The sequence below is a fragment of the Pyrgilauda ruficollis genome, unplaced genomic scaffold (assembly GCF_017590135.1).
Source record: "Pyrgilauda ruficollis isolate IOZ18807 unplaced genomic scaffold, ASM1759013v1 scaffold49, whole genome shotgun sequence".
In the NCBI taxonomy this organism is placed as follows: domain Eukaryota; kingdom Metazoa; phylum Chordata; class Aves; order Passeriformes; family Passeridae; genus Pyrgilauda; species Pyrgilauda ruficollis.
Genome location: NW_024526488.1, coordinates 4,409,143 through 4,432,054, shown reverse-complemented (window position 1 = coordinate 4,432,054; position 22,912 = coordinate 4,409,143). Strand labels below are relative to the sequence as shown.

The window sequence follows — 22,912 nt, the reverse complement described above, 5'->3', positions numbered from 1 at the left end:
GTGACAAATACTTCAACCACTTTCTTTCTCATTCACATTATGAGAACAGAATTTTGAAAAAAAATGCATTCATAACCATCTGCTTTGTAATAAGTAGGCTGGGAATCAGCAGCCTTCTCAACATAGTGGGTCTGGTCCAGGGCCAGGAGTTGCAGTATTCTAAAAAGGCATCTCAGTGTACCTGAGACAGCAGCATTCCTAACCTGGGAGAAGAAATACAGTCTGACACACTCCTGAAAATCACTCAGGCCCTAAGGAAAGGTATTTTCCAGGTGGCTGGAATAAGTGTACTCATTAGCTGAAAGCATCAAAGCACCCTAGGCATTCTGACAGATTCCAGATGTGCCTACCAAGAACTGACATGCATGATCCCAATCCTGCAAACATGAAATATCCAACAGCTTCCCAGAATATTAGAGGCAAATATTAAAGCCAGGGTCTGCATTCTGAATTCCTGAGAAATTGCTCAGTTCTGCCACCTTTACCAAAACAGAAACAAAGCACTGACTGACTGCCTAAAGCTTTTTAGATTGTTTTCTATTTCTAGAAAAAGAAATGCTAAAAGGAGATGAGAAAATAGAATTATCACTAGTAAGAGATTAAATGCTTACATTATGTTCTTAGAAAGGGTTAAGACTTATTTACTACTAAGAATCTAAGCATATTCCTGGGAGCATCTGCCATGACTCTCTATAGGTACATGGGCTGTAAGCACAGTAAGTTCTGCTTCCACAGCTGAGGTTTCCCTAGGATGCAGCTGGTTTGGGTTCACAGAACCAGGTTGTGTGTGTGCCTTCTGCCTCTGCACAAAACCTGCTGCCTTTTCAAGGAGCCCAGGCCTTGGTTTCCTTCAGGTATTCTGAAGCTCTTACAGCATCTGTTTTTCTTGCTCATCAGAACATATTTACATACCTGGTATATCCTCAGATTTCAGGGATCTCACAAACTCGAGGTGACTAATCATTATATTTGTGTCAATCACCACTAGGATGTTCAGACCAGAACTAAAAGCCCCTAAGGCAAAAGAAGAGAAAAAAGAGAAAACAGCAGAAATAATCAGTTGTGTGCTCCCTACTCAGACTATCAATAACTGTAATTACTTGTTGCAACTAGAGAGCAAAGCAGATCCAATCCTGACATACCAGCAGAAGTATTTAAATCCTGTTCTGGAAGATCTATCTCCATGCTTGTAAGTTCTCCACAGGTCTGTACTACAGATAGGGCCATCCTCTTCTCCACACGAGCAACGTGCAAGTCTTCAACTATCTGCATCTACAGTGAGAATGAGCATGTGTGTAATCCATTGGAAGGAATCACTTCATAATTATTCCCCAAAAAGACACTTCTGCATTAAAGCTGTTAAAATTGCCTCAAAATGATGTCTGAAAATTTTTAAGTCAGTACAGGAAATGTAAATCCACGAGAACTTCTGCATATTCTCCACTAAAGACATCCAAAATATGGCCTAGAAAGATTTATGACCTCTCTACATGGTATTCAAAAACTTTGCTGTATTTTTTGCTACACAAACTGGAAGTTTCCTAACAGGCACTTCTTAAAAAATATGTCTCTCTTCCAGATAAAAAGTTAGAGGATGAAAAATGAGATAGCTGGAGCATGTGAGCAACTATGAAGGCCCTTTTGTTGCACATGGTAACAGAAAGACACTCTTTATCTCAGAAAGTTCCTGATTAGCAGCACTTCAGCAAGTTTGCTCAGTTTTTTTTAAATAAATGCTCCACATTTGAGTGTATATCATGAGTCAACAATGTCAAATACTATGAAAGGTCATGGAATTGTCCAGTTACACAACCTCGGTGCCCTTGGTCTTTAAGACAACACAGAAGTGTTAAATGAAAGCATTACCAACCTCTTGGTCTGTTTCTGTGTTCTGACTGTCTTGAAGGGGTGGAAAGTCTTCAGAGCTCTGTAAGGAGAATTAAAAACACGACAAACACACACCCTACCAACATCACAAAATATCAAGGAATACTGAGGTAAAAGGGATCCCCATGATAGGAGTTTTGGAATACAGCCCTACAGTGTTAAACAAGTCACTCACTCACCTTTGGGACAGGCACAGGCTTTCTGACCTCACCTCCCTGGTAGGAGTCAGATGTGCAGGGGTCCTCAACATTCTAGAAACAAGCAGGAACAGAAGAACAACAGGTGTCTTAGGGGGCTTTTTAGAGAACACTTGGTACTCCCAAGTGAACAGGGAACAAAAACTACAGTTATTAGCATCTACAGTATCATTTTAATAAGGCTAAGATGCATGGCTTTCTTTTAAATAAATTACAGTGGATTACACAGCAAATTCCATCTGAACATTAACATGAACCCCCCAACTTTTTTTTACATTGAAGGTGCTTGACCAGGCTGCCCAGAGAAGTTGTGGAGTCTCCATCCTTTGTCCTGGGCAATGAGCTCTGGCTGACCCTGCTTGAGCAAGCGGGGCTGGACTGGATGGTCTCCAGAGGTGCCTTCCAACCTCAATGACTCCCCAGCTTTGCACATAATAACTCTTAGCATACACACTACCACAACACAAACACACTACCATAACACAAACTGGAATGTCCAAAGTTGCTGGGCATTTTCACCAGAACAACAGCAAAAAACCCCCATGCTCAAGTTTGGCTCTTTGCCCCCAGCTTATGTTTGGCTCTGCACCACAACCTGAGCTAGAAACAAACCTGTCACAGATGAAAGGGAATTCTGCAGCACACATACCTATTTAGTCCCACATCCACCCCAAGCTCTCCTGGCATCACTCCACAAGCAATGCTCTGTCTGGCAGCAAGTTTTCATTGCTTCAGTTTATTCATTCAAAAAATGAAATAACCATATCAGCTCAAACCAAAAAATCAGCTGATTTATACCTAAACTGAAGTATTCCACACCCCCCGGCAGCAAAGCAAAGCCATGGAAGCATCTGCGCAGACACATTCCCAACATCTAAGACCTTTACTCTTCTGGTCTGTTTAACTTTTAGCTGAGGAACATGGAAACAAGGTTTACATTAGGATCAGAAAAATCCACCTAGTTAGCTATGAAACCTGGCTGGATTCTGTAAAGAAGACAGTCTGCTCATATAAATGTGCCATTAAGATACCATCCTGAAACATCTACATAATACAAAGAATGGGGTTCTAATTACCTGCTTGAAACACAATGCAGTGGCTTCCAAGTCTCCTTCAGTTCCTGAGTGCTCAGGAGCTTTAGGAGAACCAGGGCCGTGTTTCTTGCGCTTCCGAGAGTCCCGTCGTGGCGGAGTTTCAGATGAGGAGTGTGATGACCTGTGTTTACTTGTGTACCTTTTTTTCTCAGCAAAGTCCTTATATTCTTCCTCTTCCTCTTCTTCCCAGAAGCTAGATAATGCACTTGGCTCCTTACTGGCATGTCTATCACCATGCCCAGTCCCTACAGAGCTGTCAGGTGGCTTTTTGGGAATTCTGACATCTTCACTCTGCTTTTTTGAGCTCTCTGCCTTTTTATGTGGTACCTCGTACACAGAGGACTTAAACTTTTCTACCATAGCTTGCTCTGCTTTTAGCTTGAGTTTACAGAGTTCAGCTTTCTCTCTCTTTTTCTTCAGTGCCTTGTCCCTCTGAAGTTCAAAGCTGTGCCAGAGCCTTTTTCCTTCTCTTCCATCTAACTGACTTCTTTCCTTGCTGGCAGTCACCATATCAGGAGTGCGGGTGGTTTTGCCATGTTTGATTTCTTTGGCTTTAAACTGGATCACTATTTTCTTCTGCCTTTCAGTATGAATTGAAGAACCGTCGGGGGTTTTGCTTCTCTTTGGAGATTTCTCCTGGGATCTTCCTTCTGTATCGTGAAAAGCACGAGAACTTCGGTGTCGCTTCTTCTCATGCCCATCTTTCTCTGGTTTAGACCTACAGAAACATGATCAAGAAAGTAATTTAATTTAGCTCACTTAATGGAAAACAGCAACAAAAAAGGCACCTGCATTTGACGGAGACAAAGCTAAGTATTTATGAGCACATATTCCTAAACATGAACTTGAAGCAACAGTTGTCCTTCAAAATAGTTTGATACAGCAATTTTTGGATTTACCTTTCTCCATTGTACAGCCATTTTAGCTTTAAGAAAATGGAGAAAAAAGCTTTTTCTGTTGGTTTGAGAGACACCCTACACTGCTGAGTTTCTTCTTATCACTCAGATAAGTTTTAACAGCAGTTCAGAGATAAAGGAGGTGTGTTACCTAAAAGGTCAGCTTGGTCACACGCTGCCAAAACACACACAGCTTTCAAACTGTTTCTCCTGCACTGACTGGGGAACTTGGAAAGGGAACAATGGAGGGGAATATAACACCATTCTACAGAAATAATGAATTATATGAAAAATTATTAGGAAACTTTCTTATAAGAGCAGAGAAAATACTCCGTAATCATATTTACTGTACACTAGGTTTAAAATATTCAAAGAAAGACTGGTTAAAACACCCTATTTTATTTGGTGAACAGGTTGAAAAAAAGTCTTCAGCATTAAACGGTCTGTGATTGTTATATTTTTAAGTAGTTCTATTTAATGACAGATTGAGAATTTACCTCTGAAGTTCTGTTTCTCCTTTTGCAGTGTGCTTGTCAGATCTTGTGTCTTCAGAGTTCTGAAAAAAAAAATTCAGGGTCTTGCAAAGGAAACTGCAGTTGAAAAAAAACAACTTCATAAGACAATGTCAAAACTGGGTGGTTTGGCTGCTTAGAGAAACACTAAGGTCAAAGGGTGCCAAGGATGTGCATGCAAAGATAAGGGTGCAAAGGGTTTAGCAGCACTTCATGATTTAATCATGGAGCACTTTAATGCTTACAAAGTGATTCAACAGGGTCCACTACAGCAGTGACAACCACAGACCTGAGACAGCAACATCCCTACCATGATCAATTCACAGGCACTCACTCAGGTAAAACCATGCATGCACTGTAGTTTTTATACACCTCTGGGTTATACAATTCAGTTTTCCCCAAACCACAGCAGGCTGTAGGAAATTACAACAGAGAACGGTAACACATGGATTATTTTGGATAAGGAAGCTCCAGACAGTTCATCCTTTCACAAATAATTCACTCCTTCAATAACTGGGGCCTGCTGACTCAGTGAGGCCATTAGGTCACTGCTGCAGTGATTTTTCCTGCCTAGAGAGGCCTTAGCTGGTTTACTCCCACACTAGAGAGCACTTAATGCAAAAATCAAAGGCTTGCAGAAACCAGGGGAGTCCTAAATTAAGGCAGTTCTGAGAACTTCTGCCTGTGGCTGGTTCTGGAGCTGCAGAATCCATAGCAGCAATGCAAAGAACAAACAGAATGACAGACAATTCCAAAGGCTCCCCCCGGGGTCACATGCACCCCCCTGCTGTCCACAGCAGCTGGAAAGCACTGAAGGAGCTCCCTTGGGGCAGGTGGAGCTCATGATGTTGCTGGGACAACTTCTGATAATAACAAACCCATTTCCAGCTGATCATTTCTCTCTTTAAAGCCTATTCCCTGACAACCGTGAGTTTTCATGACACTTTTAATATTTCTTTCCAACCTACCTCCTCCTTTTCTCAAACGTTTTCATTTAATTTAATCATCATAAGCAAATTTTCTTACTGTTCCTCTCCTCCCAGCACTATCAGTTTGAGGTATGAGACACCTCCCACCCGTGCTGGGATCACACTGCAGGACACTTGCTCCTGTTAGAGATTTCCTTATCTTTTTGCTGTTAAAGCTGTATTCTTCAAACTGGTGAGGCATTAGCAATGGCAATAAGCTACAGTAGGAGGTTTTAAGCCAAGTGTTTTTTTTACTTCCGTAATACCCTTTGTATTACAGAAGTAAAAAAACCCAAAACAATAAAGCATCTTAGGATAAGTTAATTTTTAAAGACAAATTGAATAATAGTAAGGAAATCAGGGCAAGAAATAATAGTTACAAACATTTGACTTTGAACAACATTTTCTCTATGATCAGAAAGTTTCTAACATGAATGAATCAGTTTATAAGGCCATAATCATGCTTTTTTATTAACAGTTGCAAAAAATTGTTGAGAAGACAGGTAAAAGCTCTCTTACTTTGTACATATTCCTTGCAGAATCCAACAGGAAAAAAATCTAGCAAATTTAAATGTGGATTTAATAAACTACTGATTTATCAAGTACGTATTGCACTTCTGAGAGTAAATAACCTGTCAGAAGTGGACACAAACAAAAAAAAACAATAGGAAGCTACACACAAGTATGACCAAAAGGTGACAGCTCCTGTAGCACCTGTATTTTACAAGTGATTCAGTGAAAGTTGACTCACTAGATACAAGTATGTACTATATAAGAATATGCTGAGAATTTTGGTCATTAATTATGTCTCAGTGGCTAGAAGGAAATTTTTCAGAGTCACTCACCAAAATGCTGAGAAGTACAACTTGTGGTTAATCAGAAAATTAGGATATATGATCCAAGACCCAGAACAGTCCAAGAAAACAGCACTGGTTTCAGTATCAATACTAAACCAAACTTTCTTCAAACAGAAAGATACACTAAAATGAAAAAGTTTCTTATTTTCTGATACCCATACTACTCAGCCTCTGAAGAAAAACACATTTATCTGACCAACTCCACCCTCCTGCTGTTCTTTATGACCCTGCTTTAAATTGGATTCATCCTTCTACCACAGGGCTACTAAACAATTAATGTTCTCTTGAATGTAGGAGGTTGAATTAACATATAAAAGTAGTAATATTTCTGCCCATACTTTGTCATCCTGGCCATCCAAAGATACTTCCTTTGCAGACAGTTTCTTCAGCTTCTTTTTAGACATCTTCAAATACTATGAAAAAAAAAACAAACCAAAAACATGTTGTCTTTATTGCCTGTTTTAAGTTTTTAGATCCAGATGAGATAAAAATAAGTTCTAACTGCACAGAGAAAAATACTTTATAATAGTCCTCTTTTGTTTTCTCATTAGAGAGCCACAGCAGATCTCAATATGGTTAGTTAATTATTTACATCTGAGGGGACACCAGAGAAAGGACAGCAATGACACCTCCCCAGAGACACCTATTTTGTACCAGCAGACAAACAGAAACTACCATCCTTCAACACTGAGTATAACCAAGTTTTAAGACAGTCGGACATTGGCAGGGGCTTAACCCCGCAGCGGCCCCGGCCCCGGCCCCGGCCCCGGCCCCGGCGCGGCTCCTCCTCCGCCGCGGTGCGCGCCGGGCCGGCCCGGGCGCGGCTGGGAAGTGTAGGCGGAGCGGGCCGCCCTCGGCGTGTGGGCTCCGCGGCGGCTCCGTGCCGGGAATATGGCAGCTCTAGAGGCGGCGGAGGCAGCGCTAGAGGCGGCGAAGGCCGCGAGGGGCTGCCCAGGGAGGTGTTGGAGTCCCCATCCCTGGAGGTGTCCCAGGAAGGCCTGGATGTGGCACTCAGTGCTCTGGGCTGGGGACACGGTGGGGATCAGGCACAGCTGGGACTCGGTGGGCTTGGAGAGCTTTTCCAACCCAGCTGAAGCCGTGACTGTCTAAGGCAGTCCCGGCTGGGTGACTGTCGCCTTCGGCCCCTCGCGAGGATGGAGGAATGACAGTGACATCCCCTCAGCAGCAGCCCCTCCACACAAACAGCGCACACCTCCAGGAAGTTCAGGGCAGCTGTGGAAAGCTTCACCCGGAGCTCCCAGCGGGGCGATGCCCAGCTCCCAGACCCGAGCAGGGCAGCCCGGGACCGGCTCCGCCCTGAGGCGCGGGCAGCACCGGGCTCTGAAGGAGCCTCTCACGGGGGGCTGAGGGGCGACAGCTCCTGCCTCACTCCTCCCGAGGGGACAGCCCGGCGGCCCGCAAAGTACCCAGGGCGCTGTCAACACAGCTTCCCTTCCTCCCGTCCGTTTCCCTTCCCTTCTCTTCCTCCCCCCTCACAGGACGCCGTGCGGCGCCGCCTCACCCCGCTCAGCCGCTCCCCGGCGGGCCCCGCGGCAGCTGTCGGGGCCGTTCGGGCTGTGCCCGCCGCGGCTGAGCTCTAGAGGCGGCGGAGGCAGCGCTAGAGGCGGCGAAGGCCGCGCTGGGGCGGCGGCAGGAGCAGCAGCAGGAGGAGGAGGAAAACCACAACCATGAGGCTGAAGGCGGTGGCGGGCCGGCGGCGCTCAGTGAGAGCGGGCAGGGATCGGGCGGGTAGGGGGAACCGGGCCCTCCGTGCCGGGGCTGAGGGCGGGTGGGCGCCATGCGGAGCCCGGGCGGGTTTGAATTTACAGCCCGGGCCGGTTTGAATTTACACCCCAGCCGGGTTTGAATTTACACCTCGGCTGGGTTTGAATTTACACCCTGGGGCCGGGGAGCCCTGGGAGGCGCAGGCTCCCGGCTCTCCCGTTTTCCCAGCGCGGTGCGGGGCCACACGTGTTCCCGCCGGGCCTCGCTACGCTTGAACCCGCGCTCCTGTCGCTTCTTTCTTCCCCAAACCTACAGATATTTTGTCTTTGAGGATCATTTATTATCCCGTGAGGTCCCTTGGGGAGGCCGAAGTGCGGCGTGGGCCGCGCGGGCTCAGCCGCGCATCTTTCCTCGCAGATTTTGAAACCAAAACGTGTTTGCGCCATGTGCTGCAGCAGGCAGGTTGGACCACCGTGGTCCTTCCGACCTGGCCCGCTCTGGGATTCTGTAAATTGGTTTTGTTGGACCTCAGCTCCCCAAGTGAGCCCTTGGTGCCAGCCCTTTGCTGCTGCAGCCTTACGGTTCAAGTGAACTGACTCTTCTAATGAATTCTTTTTCGCGTGTAAGTGTACTTCAGGCTCTCTGAAGAAGCGTTACTCTGTTTGTGTGTGATCAGTGATTCCTGGTGGGCATTTAAAAAATCCTGACAATCCTGACGTCTTGGTTCGGTAGCAGCCTGCCTTTCTTCATCTTTCAGTGTGAAATCTTACCTCTTTCCTTGTACGTTTACATATTAACTAGCTGATTTTTACATATACTTGTATTATCCTTTTGTCCCTTTTAACCTCTCCACGTGCTCTGAAGATGCAGACTGTCCAACTCTGCTGGATTTTGTCACTGCTGTGCTCTCACTATACATTTTTATAACTGTTTCTACTTTTCCCACAACTAATCAATAGTTGTCAGGGATTTCTTGCCAAACATGCTTTTACTTACTCGTTTTCTTTCTGTCTTGATTTTAATAAAGCACGTAGAAACTATCACCAGGAATCCTGCAACTTTTTAATAGAGCAGTAGGCTCCATGCAAATCTTTCTTAGGTGAGTTGTCATCTTAAAACAGGTCTGTGAGGAGCACAGCAACAATCTCTTCCTAGCAATGCACCTCCTGATAGATTTTAAGACAGCTAGAATATTGTACTCTGGGCTTCTGTTTTTTCAGGTTTTTGAGCCCCTGTCTTGAGGTATTCCTGCTATTTTCTCTTTCTGTCAGGTTTCATAATAACAGATATTTTTACCTAACAGCAATGTTTAAAAGAAAACAAACAGAAGTAGCCCAGGGGAATCTGAAGAACTGTTGTAAGATCCTTCAGCCTGTCTTTAAGTTGTGGTCAGGAATAGCTGGATAGGCAAGACCAGCAAAATCAGAAAACCATGGAATCATGAAATGGTTTGGGTTGGAAGGAACCTTAAAGCCCATCCCATTCCAGCCCCTGCTATGGGCAGGGACACCTTCCACTGTCCCAGGCTGCTTCCTCCACATCCAGAACAACCATCCATTTCTGCATCCTCTGGAAATAACTTCCAACACAAACCAGTTTGTAGGTTCATGTTTTCTCCATGAGGTGCATCCTAGTTTCTGTGTCAGGACAGACAGCCCCTGGTTGCCTTTTGTGCCCTCTCTGCACCTCCTGTCTGTCCCATGCACGCTGAAAAGCCTTGGCCTGCTCTATTGCTTCTCAGTAGCTGCAAAGTGATGCCCGAGCTTTATTTCTTGTTACCCATGGTTGAAACCACTAGTCCCACCTCTCCCTGGAATCTTGCAAGGAGCAGGACAATATTTATAGATTTATGTGGCTTTCTGAATCCTCTCCTAGTGCTTCCTTATATTCCTTGGACGGGGATCAGACCACACGTTCTGGGGATTTCTACCTTTTCCTTCAGTTCTTTTCCCCGGGTTTGACTATTCTCATCATTTTATTGTCCCAACTCTCAGCTTCTTTAAATGCTTGAAATTCTTCACCAGGCCCATCTGTACTGCCCCAGGAAGTAATTCATTTGCAAATGCTGATGGCACCAGCACTTACCCCTCATCACTGCCTCTGCCGATAACAAATTCCTGCCTTGGTCCCTTCTTTCATACTGTTTGATGAATGAACTATACTGTTATCAAACTTTTTTAGCTGATAGTAAATTGTCAGGGGGATTTGGAGCTCCTCCTTGCCTCTTTGCCTTGCTTCACTGCATCCTGCCAGAAAACAATCTGTAAATGTTATTTTCATCTTAAACATCTGATACTGATGTGTGAATAGTCATTTCAGCTGTCCAGGATTACATTTTTGCACAGTGTTTTCCAGGGATAGTTGGAGTGAAAATTCATCTCATACTATTCTCCTACATAATTTTTTCCTCCTTCATGCTTGTAGTTAGCACCAGATTATTGGACACAAACGAACATGTGTGAATACTTCAATTACATCAGTGACACTTATACTGTGTTTTTGTTTGGTTTTAAGATGGTTTGGTGGTCTCTGAAAGCGTGAAAAGCAACAACACTGATGTGAAAATTCCCGAGTCAGAATCGGAAGCTGAAGACAAAGGAGCAGAAGAAGAACGCCCCAGGGAATCTGATAGCAACACTTTGGATGTATCATCTGATTACCCACGAGGTTTGTTAATAAACTCTTAATATTTGTACCATGTGCTGGAGGAGAGGTAGAAATACTAGAGAAGAAATCTAAAGGGAGGGTGTGAAATCTCATTTTAAAACTCACCTTTGTGTCCTGACCACATGGATCTGTTGCTTTGTCTGGCATAAGAAAACCTGAAGATTTATCCTTTAAAAATGTTGTAAAGCTTAAAGGTTCTACAGAATCTATTAGAGTGGACTGGGAAGTTCTGTGTGCTGAAATCAATAAAGCAGATTTCAGCCTAATTTTCTTGGTATTGGCAAATTCTGACTGATAAGTTGAAAAATCAGGTGGTAGATTTAAAGGTTAAATTGTTTACTAAGGGAAAGAAAAAAATGCTAGAATTTAATGTATCCTGGCTCCACAGTGAATAATTGTTCTTAAATTTGGTCCACTTGTAGTAGATAATTAGTTTTGCCAGTGAGTTCATACCACGTTTTTGTGCTGCTTTTGTGCAGGATTTGCATTCACTAACAATGCTGAGCAGTAAAACCAGGTGTAAAGGGAATGTGACTTATCTTTTCAACTGTTTTTTTTTTTCAAATGAGGGTCTTTCTATCTCAGAAAGTTTGTGTGTCAGTATTAAAAGGAAGTAGAAATATATGAAAATATATGGATCTTATTAAACAGCTATTCTGGGGATAATTTTTGCAGTCATCTGTGCTGCCATGGAACTAAAAGGACAAAAACAAGTATTTCAGTTGCTACTGCAGTCATTCTCTAACAATGCTAGATTTGATATGTTGCATAGAAAAGTAGCAGTAAACTAAGAATGTTTAATTTCTAAATATTTCTGGGGTTTTTTTTTTTTAGAAAAACATATTTCAATTCAGAGACACCTTGCTGATCTAGAGAAACTGGCTGACCTGAGAGCAGGTGAGTTGTCCACAGCAGTGTCCCAGAACATTTTACATTTTCCTTTAGATTTTATCTTTAACACACTGCATATATTTATGATATTTAAAGACAAGGGGTTTTGTGAAAAAGGGCTTTATGATTTCTTCTCTTGTTCTTCTGCTAAATTCTGCCTGAGAGGTTGTTTGACATTCAGCTAGTTTTTATTTAGGTTAATACTTCAAGAGCTTCAACACCTTTGTACACAGTCTTGCCTTTGCTTTTTGTGTCTCACATGTAGGATTTTCAAGAATTATTTTATATTTTTTAAATTATTTTATATAAGGTACATTGCCTTATTTTGCAGCTTAAATAGATATCAGCTGCTTGTTTTGTCCGAAACATCCAGGAGTTGGAACAACAAAATCTTGTTTTAACCTCCTGATTTGTTGGAGATTTTGGTTTGATGGGTTTTTTAAAACATTTCAAGTCTTTGCATGTCATCTGTAAAGTTCTGTTGTTCCTCAGTACTTTTCAGAAGTTTCATTGGCCTCGTGTTGCTGAAGTAAAAAATACTAAAAACCAAAACACAAAGGTTGTAGGAGTTAATAATTTTTAAAGTTATAGTGATTTTGGTCTATATTATATGGAGCAGAAAAAGGAAACCCATAAATTTGAAGTTTGTGCATGAAATAGAATGTTCCCTGAGGACTTCATCTTTAACTCAAGTTGATTTTACCTTCAGCCTTTTTTCTCCTGGCCTGCATCTCCGCTAACACAAGTGGTAACTGCATTTCATGTTTCTCATAGTTTTTAATTGTATTTTCAGACCAAAGGAAGCCTTGTCCATTGTGTCCTGAGGAGAAATTCAAAGCTTGCTATAGCCACAAACTCCATCGTCACTTGCAGAATTTGCACTGGAAGGTTTCTGTTGAATTTGAAGGTAATGGCAATTGGGTTTGAATAGTAAATACTAGAAGAAATGTGGATATGTTCTGTTTCATCTTTCATAATTCCTCTTGACTTAAGCATTTTGTTACCAGCTATGAATTAGAACCATATTTTGACAGAATGAATTTTGAGGTGGGATGTAAAGTGTAAATGTGAAAGAATGCTATTCTTCTCCAGCCAAAATGGTTACAATTATGCATTTTCTCTTTAGAAAAACAACAATAATTGCTTGGCATGTCATGAAAATTACCATAAAATTTAAAATACGTGTGTAATGAAAACTACTGCAGTAAAAGTTTTAGTTATATATTAATAATAATCAGACACACACACAGGTGATCAGTTCTAGTGGATCATAAAGATTCCATGGGTTCCAATAAACACTTGAATCTTGATGTAGTATCAATACTTAGTAGCTTTAATTGTTTTATAATAAACTCTGTAATCTGCTTGTGAGATGCAGTAAAATCCCCGCCAGAAGTTGAGGAAGGAAAATCAAGTGAGCAGTGTGTGTTTTTTAAAAATTCAAGTGTGTGGGTTTGTGGCAAATAAAGTGACTATTTAGAGGATGGGCAAGATAAAGTTGAACTATACATTTTCCAGTTGGAGTATCAGGTATCTCATTTTGGTTTTCTTTTACTGTACAACATATGTTTATAGGAGTCTTCACACAAGTCTTTTGGCCAGGTAACAATATTTTTGTGAAAGACTCACAGGTACTTTTGAACTGGAGACTTGGTGTAGCTTTGTAAGATGCTCCAAGTTTTTTTAAATAAAATTTAAATTCTTTGCATTTTAAAGTTTAAAATGTATAATTAGCTGATAAATTTCCCTGTGTGGAGAGTGAATGTACCAGATAATTGGTGATGTTCTCTTGTTGCTGTGTGGTGAAATCTGAAGTGAGAGCATGTGTTGCAGGCCACAGATGTGCTGTTCATTTACTGTTCTGGTGTGGTATTTGTTTTCCAGGGTACAGAATGTGCATCTGCCACTTACCCTGTCGGCCAGTAAAACCCAACCTTGTTGGAGACCAGGTAAAAATGCTGAATCCCAGAAATTCTTGTTACTGTGCAAAGTGCGGGAATTGGGTGACTGAGGGGAACTTTTGAGATCTGCTTAGTTGCCAAATATGTCTTGCTCCTCTGTGTGTGATGCCAAAATCTTGTTGGTCCAGGATGTGTGATAGAACCCTTGGGTAGCTGCATGTGGTTGTACCTCTCAGTGTGGGGGGCAGCTGCCTGGGGCAGCTGTGGCTCTAGATTCCAGAAGTTTTGAGTGCTCTAGAGGTATCAGACAGATGACTTCTCATATGCCTGTGTTCAGATCTACTTCAAGCATGTTTTATGTCTTCTGGAGCTACATAAAAGGCTCTGTTTTACAGACATTGTCAAAGATGGGAGCTCATTACCACTGTATCATCTGCTCAGCAACTATAATACGAAGAACTGACATGATCGGGCACATTAATCGTCATGTGAATAAAGGAGAGACTGAGTCCAGGTTTAGCACAGGTGAGCTCTGACTGACAGGAAGCATTCACTCCTTTTCTGTCATGTACCACCTGCAGTAACTGTGCTAAGGGGTGGGAGACACAGGAGAAATTCAGAAACAGAGATTTAGCCTTTCTAATGAAAAATCTGCCCTTAATATTTCAGAACTTTTGTTTCTTCGGAGTTGTGATTTAGTCTTGCATTGACCAGTTCCTGTGTTCTTACTGAGATAACTAGTACTCCCCTCACCCTTAATGTTGTAAGTACTAGCTTGTGTGTTTCCAAAAGAGTGAGGACATGGCATCCACAGGAAAAAAAAAAAAAAAAAAAAGTCTGTAATAAATCTTTCTGCAGTGAAAAATCCTTAGCTTTTTATCCAGACTGAACCAGGAGGACATGGCATCCACAGGAAAAAAAAAAAAAAAAAAGTCTGGAATAAATCTTTCTGCAATGAAAAATCCGTAGCTTTTTATCCAGACTGAACCATCTTGGGTTCCCAAAACAAGGTGATGTTTTTCCAGTCTCAGAAAGTCATGACAGAGGTGTCAGTAGTTCTTTGGTAAATTGCAATCCTACCTGACTTTGTCCAGAATGAGACTTTGATTTCTAAAATTGCATAAACTAGGTTAAAAGCATTTTAAATAATTGGAATGCCAGTAGTTTGATGCCTGGGCATCAGTGTGCATGTCTGAAAAGCTATAGTAGTACTGCATTCCACATCTTTATAGATTTTGTGCTGTGAAATACATTGATCTCTGTGTGCTTTCTTCAGAGCTCTGAGTAAAGAATGGCCCATTTTGCATTTTTAACAAAATGCATGAGGCAGTTTTTCCTTACAGAGCGAGGAGAAATCCAGAGGTTTTGTGATCTGTAGGCACTGGGCAGCTCTTGGGGCCCTTGAAGGTGGAGCGGATCCACCATGTGTGTTTGAAAGCCCTGAGAGAGGCAGGGTCGTCATATCCAGTTAATACAAATTTTTCCTGGTTTTTCCTAGGTACATTTTACACTGTGGATGAATTGCTCAGAGGAATGGCAGCCTGTGTTTACAGCTGTCAGATCTGAAAGCTTGTTTTGCCACAGGCTGTCTCCACAGAGCTCTGGTGCTGGAATTGTCCATGTGCTTGTGCTGTTCACGCACAGTTTGTGGGGCTGTTCAATAACTTAAATCAAGGATTTTTGCAGTTCATTGAGACACGTTCAGGACTTTGTTAACAGGGTTTTAATTAATGAGCAATGTATTATGTTTAAACATGCAAAACAAATGTGCTAAGTCTCAGGCTCAGGAGCTGGCTTTCTTAAACTGGAGTGGATAGATAGGAGCCCAACTGAGAAACAAATCTGATGTTTTATGAGAAGAAAAGTGTGGTAGAGCATGATCCTTATTTGCCACTTCTGAGATTAGAAGATCAATTGTTGCCTGCTTCTCCCCTCATCCTTGTAAACCTGCCCATGTGCTGGTTGGATTGCAGCAGCAGACTTGCTTTATGGGAGCAGTTTTTTAGTGTGATTTACCAACTGTGTTAATATTAATTTCAGTTCTCACCGATTCTTTCCTTCTGCCTCAATCGCTTGTTTCAGTTCGTGCTCCCAAGTCATCTTACAAAGTGGTGAAGGAGTCAGCCACAGATGTGCAGGTTCTTCCCAACCACTCCACGCCCCAGAAAACAGATTCCTATTTTAATCCTAAAATGAAACTCAACAGGTGAGAGAGCAGGGAGTGGGAGGATGCATCAGAGGGGGGAGTTTGTGGTGAAAAATATGTATTTTGAAAAGTAACCCTGTGAAACTTCTGTTCAGAGGGCAGGAGAAAGGAGTTTCTCATCAGAAAACTCTTTTTGAAAAATGATATTTATTCCCAAGAACACTGTATGTGAAATAGTGTCATTTCTTAAGTAAATAAGTATTTTCCTGTAATTTCTAGATATTACTTTAAGAATACTCTGCTGTAGAATTCAACTTTTCAGCATAGCTGAGGTTTTTATTTACAGTTCTTCCCTGTAAAAAATGGAGTTCAGTTTAAATATTCCACTGTTAGGTTAAAGGAAAATAAATAAGGAAAAGGAAGCAGAAATGTTCTCTCAACTTACAGAGTATGATTTTTATCTTCCAGGCAGTTGATATTCTGTGCGCTGGCCGTGCTTGCTGGGGAGCGCAAACCCATTGAATGTTTGGATGCTTTTGGTGCCACGGGTAAAGTCCATTTCTTTAATATTTTGGTTAATATCCAATGGAAGGAAGCAGCAGAAATTCATAACTGACATCACATACTCAAAAATAATGTGAGATATGTAATAATTCTCTTCCTTAGGCAGGGACTCCTGAGCTTCCATACAAAAAGACAGCTGTCAAAAGCTGTATTAAGGCTTTTAAAAAGGCTGAAAATGATATTAAAGTTCAGCGTTCTTCTTAAAATCAGTTGTCTTACTGTCCTTAAATTCTGTTTTTCCACAGGAATCATGGGATTGCAGTGGGCGAAGCACCTCAGAAGTTCTGTGAAAGTTACAATTAACGATTGTAATGAAAATTCTGTGACAATGATTAAGGAAAATTGTCATTTAAACAAAATGAAGGTGAAACTGAACATTAGGGAAGAAGACAGTGATGAAACTGTGGGAAATGGAGAAGAAAACAGTGACACCATTGAGGTGACAAAAATGGATGCCAATGTTGTCATGCATTTGAGATCATTTGATTTTATGTAAGTGTTGAGTACTTCTGTCAGTTTTCTGGTTTCTAATGACACACCCCACTCCACTTCCCAGTATATGGTTATTTGGAGAAATTGCAGTGATAAAAGAATGAACTAGCAGTCACTTGAAATGTAATTTTCTTGTCCCTGAAATAGTATGGGGACAGAACTTTAATGTTAAATGTTTTAGAAATTGCTGGAAAAAATATTAGTCTTTCTGGCATTCAGAATGGGTTACAAATATACATGAAAATTTTAACTCGGGCTGGGGTTTTTTTATAACTTCATTGTCTGTTTGCTGAGGGAAATACCAAATCAGTTTTGGGTCTTTTAAAAACTCGTTTTGGTTTAAAATGGTGGTCGTTGCATCTCTTGTTTTTATCTATTTTGCAGCATATTAACTTTGAATTAAAGCAGGCTGATTCTTCCAGGTTGGGTATACAGATGCATGCATTCAAACCCTATACAGGATGGTGGGATTTTTTTTGAGTTATTAATGACTAACATTCAGATCTAAGCATTGCTGGAAGTTTTAGTCCTGTTCCTTCTTTCTGTTTTAAATGTGATCATAGGTGTATAAAGCAGTGTTTTCCTCAGTAAAGCCAGGCTTTGGAACATTTATAGACACTCAGTGGTACGTCCTTTTTTTCAGCCATTTGGACCCCTTTGGAACTTCTGTGAATTACCTGGACTCTGCCTTTAGAAACGTGAGAAACCTTGGGATTGTGTCACTGACATCCACAGACATCAGCTCCCTCTATGCCAAGGCTCAGCACGTGGCCCTGCGTCACTACGGCTGCAATATTGTCAGAACAGAGTACTACAAGGAGCTGGCAGCCAGGGTTGTAATTGCTGCTGTCACAAGGTACTGCTGAACCATTTCCAATTAGGGTAAAAAATTATTAGGTAATTATTAGAAATAATTAGTAACTGAGCAAGGTGAAAATGCATCAGTGGGGGGTGGGGGGGTGGATGGTAATGTGAAAAAAAAATGCCCTGACTTGCAAACTCTTCTATTTCTCTGTCAATTTTGCCATTTTAGAGCTCCATAGGACTTCCTAGATACAAGGAAGTATTGCTTCCTTGAATGGCTTCTATCTAAGCCTTTCAGTTAGACTTGCTTCAGTGGAACCTGATGTTCACTGCACATCCTCATACTTGAGGTTAAAAAGATGGATGTGGTTACTGACTTGTGAAATCAGTTATTTGCATATAGATACTCTAACTAAACTCAGCCTGTTAAAGAAATGCAGACCTAAAATCTAGTTGGGAAAAAAAGGTACAGGCAGGAAGAGGGGACAACTGCTTGGGAAAGATGAGGAGGAAATGAAATCACCAGTGGTTTTGAGAATGCTGGAGCACAAATGCTGAGCTGAACGTGTTTAGATTTCCCTTGTCCTCTCTCTGCTCATGTGATGATGCAGGTGGCAGACCACTATTTCTAGCTGTGATAAAAAGAAGTAAAATTAGATTTGCTTGGCCTGCCAGGAAGGCCACAAAAGGAGGCACTTCAGAAAGAACACTTCCTCCTGATCTCTCAAATCTTCAGTACCCCTTTCTAGGAAGTGGGCAAGCTCAAGAACTGTGCAGCAGGTTCAGGTGTCAATGGCAGTGTTTACCTGCTGAATTCAGTTCAATTTGGTTTCTGTGTGTGTTTCTCCCCCCAGAGCTGCAGCTCGCTGTAACAAAGGCATTGAAGTGCTGCTGGCAGTAGCTCTGGAACACTTTGTTCTGGTGGTGGTCAGAGTTTTACGGGGCCCAACCCCTGCAGATGACTCTGCAAAGAAGGTCCGGTACCTCATCCACTGCCAGTGGTGTGAAGAGAGGGTTTTCCAGAAAGAGGGCAATATGGTGGAAGGTAAATGGCTCTTCTTTTGCAGTTTGTCTCTCTGTTCTGTGCCTTGTTTATATTTACATCCCATCAGTAGCAATTCCCTTGTATGTAACGAGTGGTATGTGTGAGGTGGAGAGGGCGCTGTGCTTCATGGCTATGGGCTGGATTGGTTGTCTGCATGGAATTTCCTGTAAATGGACTGGATTTGTGGCACACACTGCTCAGGTTGTGGCTGCCCCATCCCTGACAGTGTCCAAGGCCAGGTTGGACAGGGCTTGGCGCAGCCTGGGCTAGTGGAAGGTGTCCCTACCCATGGCAGGGGGTGGCACTGGGAGGGTTTTAAGGTCCCTTCCAACTCAAACCATTCTGAGATCTGTTGCTACACAGGATTTCTCTAGTCCTGTGTAGAAACAGCCTGCTGGAGCTGCCAGGATGCCTGGTGTGTCCATGAATCTGCCACTAGGAATAGCCTTTGATACTGTTGGGTTCCTTCAGATGGCAGCAGCTGGATAGCTTTTGGTGTCAGATTGCTTTTCTGCTGCATTTCAGTTCCTTAAATTGCAGTGGACTGAGCAGTCTGGTTTTCCCCTGGTGTTGTTAATGGGCTGTCCCCACACACACGTTAGCAAAGACAGGAGACTTTGACAGAGAGACAAGAAAACTTGCACTCGTGGAGATGCTGGTTTGAATTAATATAAACTCTTAAACCTTGTTTCCAAATTAGAGGCTCTTAGATAGCTTGGTGTCAACTCATGGTGTCTTTGCCCTGCTCAAGAGAGATGCATAAGCATGCAATGAGCCTGGTATTAAAAAGTTGTTAAAAATCAGATAACAGTTTTAAGGATGGGGATGAGTAGCTGAATACAGTGTTATTGTAGAGATCTTAATTTGTAAGTGAACTGTTTGCTTAATGCCTTAATTGCACTGGGCTTACAAGACTCATAGGTGGACTGTGTTTTTCAGATGTAACTGGCTGATGTTTCAGATTTTGTAGCTGGCACTTAGTGTTAACCTGGACAGCTGTTTATGTAACAGTAGGAAGGCAGATATTTTCCTTGTTTCTTGAAAGAAACATAGGGAAGTTATGTTGGGGTTTTTTTCCTTCAGTGTTTTAACACTGATTACAGATCAAGTCATCAATCAGAAAATCTCACCATGAGCTGCTTGGCAGAAGTAAATACAGTGTCACACTTCTGCTGTTGCCCTTCCAAATACCTCACTGAAGTGAGCTCCCACTGCATCTCTCTGTCTCTGCATGACTAACACAGTAACACAGGCATGGCTGGCTATTGCCAAGCAATCTAAATGCTGTTTTTCTGCTGCAGAAAACCCTTACCAGCAGCTGCCCTGTGACTGCCACGGCAGCATGCCTGGGAAGACAGCAGTGCTTCTTGGTCCTCTCTGGTAAGTTCACATCACAGGACACATCTGGAGAGTCACTCTGGGTCCAGGAGCTCTGAGGCTCAGCTGTTCATACCATAATATTTTTTTATTTTAGCACTACAAAAGGAGGTACAGAAATCAGGAGGAGCTCAGGAAACCAAGTGTGGATTTCAATTTAGTGGGGTATTCAGTTTTTCTTTTTGTTCAGACTGGTTAATAAATAGTAACACATTTTAAATTCCACATTCAGTGCACTTATGGAATATGTCCTGCACAGGAGAACCTGCCTCTGTGTTCCTCTGTTTGCCAAAAGTAACTCCTGTTACTCTATACTTATAGAGAATTTATTAAATAAATCATTACATGTGCTGATGTTAATAAATACTACATTGCTTGTTAATTAATATTTGTAGCAACAAGAATAAATATTTTAGTCTTTAGGCCATTTCAAATCAGTATTAATTATTGGTGATCAATAGCACCTTTCTTGTGGGGGCTGAATGATTTTCTCTACATTCTCTACATCTTAGGGCTGAAATAAAATGACTGGTTTTGAGATCTTGATTTTTTTTTTTTTTTTTTTAAAAACAAGACCAGTGTTGTTGTCATTGCAAAAAATCAATTCAGTGTAACATAATTGCTGATCAATTTGGGCAAGGGAATTTTGGAGCAGCTTGCATTAAGAAGCCTTAACTTTTGATTTCTCTTGTGTTTCATAGGTCAGGACCTCTCTTTAACACTGGATTCCTCAGGAGGATGCTCCTGGAGGCTGTGCAGTATGGCTTGGATGAAGCTCAGCCACTTCTGAAGACATTAGTTTGTGAAGCAGAGTGCACAACTCCCAAACATTTTTCTACCCACAGTCTTGGTGACGAGAACAAACAAGGTAAGAAAAGGGGCAGCCTGTTCACAGAGAGGACTGGCTTTGTGGTGATATTTAGAGATGCTGATCTGTGATAAGTTGTTTAACAGCAGGATATCCATGGAGCTGAATGCATTATTGAATAATTGGATTATTTCACTCTCTGTAATTAAAGCATTTTGCCACTTTACAATACAACTAATTTTGCCTTCTAATTGTATTCTAGAAGAGTGTGGCGTATATATTAGAACACCAAATACTTCTGCAGAATCCTACTTAGTACACGGTAAGTGGAACATTTTGGTGTAGCTTTTTTTATATTTAACAGTATTGCACTCTGGAGTTTTTTCCCACCCAGTACTGATTTGATTTTATCTTTATCCAGAATCATTTATTGGTAAAAGCAAAATGCCAAATACTCTATGAAGGCCACTTTAATTTACTTGTTACTACAGAAAATGGCGTGTTGATTAAATTCAGGCCAGATTTTACCTCTGCAAACACTGGCTTACAAAAGCAGGCACACAGCTGAAGTTGCTGCGTGGCTTTGTTTTTGTGTGTACTGCCTGAGGCTTTGCTGGCGTTTTTGGGGTGCCTGTGAGTGCTGAGTGGTTCCTGGCCTTGTTGTGCTGCAGGCAAGAGGAAGAGCGAGGAGGTGCTGCGCGGCACGGCGAAGCGGCAGCGGGCCGAGCACAGCACCGAGCACCCCCCGTTCTACTACAACATCCACCGGCACAGCATCAAGGGCATGAACATGCCAAAGTAAGTGTGGGTTCACCTTCCAGCCTGCCCTCACTCTGACACACAGCTTGTTCTGAGTCAGCCCTGTCAGCACCACGTCCGTTCTAATGCGGGGCTTTGGTTTTGCTGCCCTTCTTCCCAGGTTAAATAAGTTCCTGAACTATCTGTTGGAGGCCGGATACCGCGTGAGCCGAACCCACTTTGACCCCATGGGAGTCCGCACCAACGCGCCCCTGGTGCAGTTCAAGACTGTTCTCATGAAGTACAGCACTCCCACCTACGTGGGGGCACAGGCAGAGGGCACTGTGCATCTCCCTGGAGAGATCCAGGTGGGAGAAGAGGTTCCAGCTGCTGCAGTGTTGAAGGCGGAGGAGGCTGAGTTAGCAGAAGATGATAAGTCTGGGGTTGCCACCGCTGTGGTCACAGAGTCCTAAGCCACTCACTGTGCTGCTGAATAATGCAGATTGGTTTGTTCATCAGGATGTTACAGACTTCCAGCACACCCTGTTCCAGTAAGCCACTCCTTCCTCCCAAGCTGGAGTTTGACTGTTTTGAGCTGCCTGTTGTACTTCAAAAGGACAGTTTAGACTTAGGTAACAGAACTTAACCCTGATCCCGGCATGGCTGTGGTCACAGAACCAGCACTGTGGGGAAGGCTGTGGAGTTAACTGCTTTTATGCTCACCTCCTTTTCACACTGAGACATGGAGGCTGCTTCCTAGTCTGTCCAGGCCTTACTGCCAGCACAGCATCCAGGAGGGGGGCCAGGGCCAACAGTATTCAGCATTTTGGAATATGACATTATTGTGAAACAGCCTGTTCCTGAAATGCATCATTCCTAAACCTGGCCAGCTGTGATCCAGAGAGAGGGCATGCTTAAGGTAAGAAAATAGCACAGGATAAAATGCCCTCTGAGTTAAAGCCAGGCAGTCCTGCCTGAGTGCAGCTGTAGCTCCATGTTGCACACGTAACTCTGCATTCAGGTGTGTTTCCAGGGTTCTGCCTCATGGCAGGAGCTGATCCCAGGAGAACAGGTAGGGGCGGTGACACGGCTGCTAGCGAACTTCAGTTTGTACCCAAATCGTAGTGAATTGTGTAGTCACTCTAGGTAGTTGTCTGCTCAGAGCTTAGTGGTTGTGTGCTGCAGAAAGGTACAGGGATACGGGACCACAGTGGATGTTCAGGTGAAGTTTGTGGTGAGTTGTCAATAGTAACTCTGAGCTAAGACCTCTTCTGTGAAGGAGCAAAGCTGCCAGGTGTTGGCAGTTGTGGTTTCCTTAAATACATGGCAGCATTCCAGCCAAA

The 22,912-nt window shown here is 42.6% G+C and overlaps 2 protein-coding genes across 6 annotated transcripts in view; one reads left to right on the top strand and one right to left on the bottom strand.

Annotated features, from left to right (window-relative positions):
• The window catches only part of SWT1 (SWT1 RNA endoribonuclease homolog), a 24,779-nt gene extending 16,781 nt beyond the window's left edge, over nt 1-7,998 (bottom strand). For all 3 annotated transcript variants that reach the window (XR_005956139.1, XM_041479519.1, XM_041479520.1), the window contains exons 1-8: nt 7,934-7,998; nt 6,750-6,824; nt 4,572-4,630; nt 3,161-3,896; nt 2,067-2,138; nt 1,871-1,927; nt 1,143-1,272; nt 913-1,014 (exon numbers count right to left, since the gene is read on the bottom strand). Coding sequence is in view for 2 of the 3 variants with exons in the window: in XM_041479519.1 (XP_041335453.1) it covers nt 913-1,014; nt 1,143-1,272; nt 1,871-1,927; nt 2,067-2,138; nt 3,161-3,896; nt 4,572-4,630; nt 6,750-6,815 (1,222 nt within the window). In the remaining variant the exon portion in view is untranslated. The remainder of the gene's footprint in view (nt 1-912; nt 1,015-1,142; nt 1,273-1,870; nt 1,928-2,066; nt 2,139-3,160; nt 3,897-4,571; nt 4,631-6,749; nt 6,825-7,933) is intronic.
• TRMT1L (tRNA methyltransferase 1 like) lies at nt 7,226-22,912 on the top strand. 3 transcript variants are annotated; one of them, XM_041479522.1, is made up of 17 exons: nt 7,226-7,317; nt 8,015-8,135; nt 10,651-10,803; nt 11,638-11,700; nt 12,488-12,601; nt 13,579-13,643; nt 13,991-14,120; nt 15,678-15,801; nt 16,210-16,289; nt 16,551-16,797; nt 17,441-17,653; nt 18,456-18,646; nt 19,948-20,026; nt 20,725-20,891; nt 21,094-21,153; nt 21,503-21,629; nt 21,751-22,912. In XM_041479522.1, the coding sequence occupies exons 1-17, from the start codon at nt 7,303-7,305 to the stop codon at nt 22,040-22,042; spliced, it is 2,241 nt and encodes a 746-aa protein (XP_041335456.1). In that variant the 5' UTR covers nt 7,226-7,302; the 3' UTR covers nt 22,043-22,912. The 3 variants fall into 3 exon arrangements, with proteins under 3 accessions (XP_041335456.1, XP_041335457.1, XP_041335458.1); XM_041479523.1 differs by having other exon boundaries at nt 8,015-8,160; XM_041479524.1 differs by lacking the exon at nt 7,226-7,317 and having other exon boundaries at nt 8,011-8,135.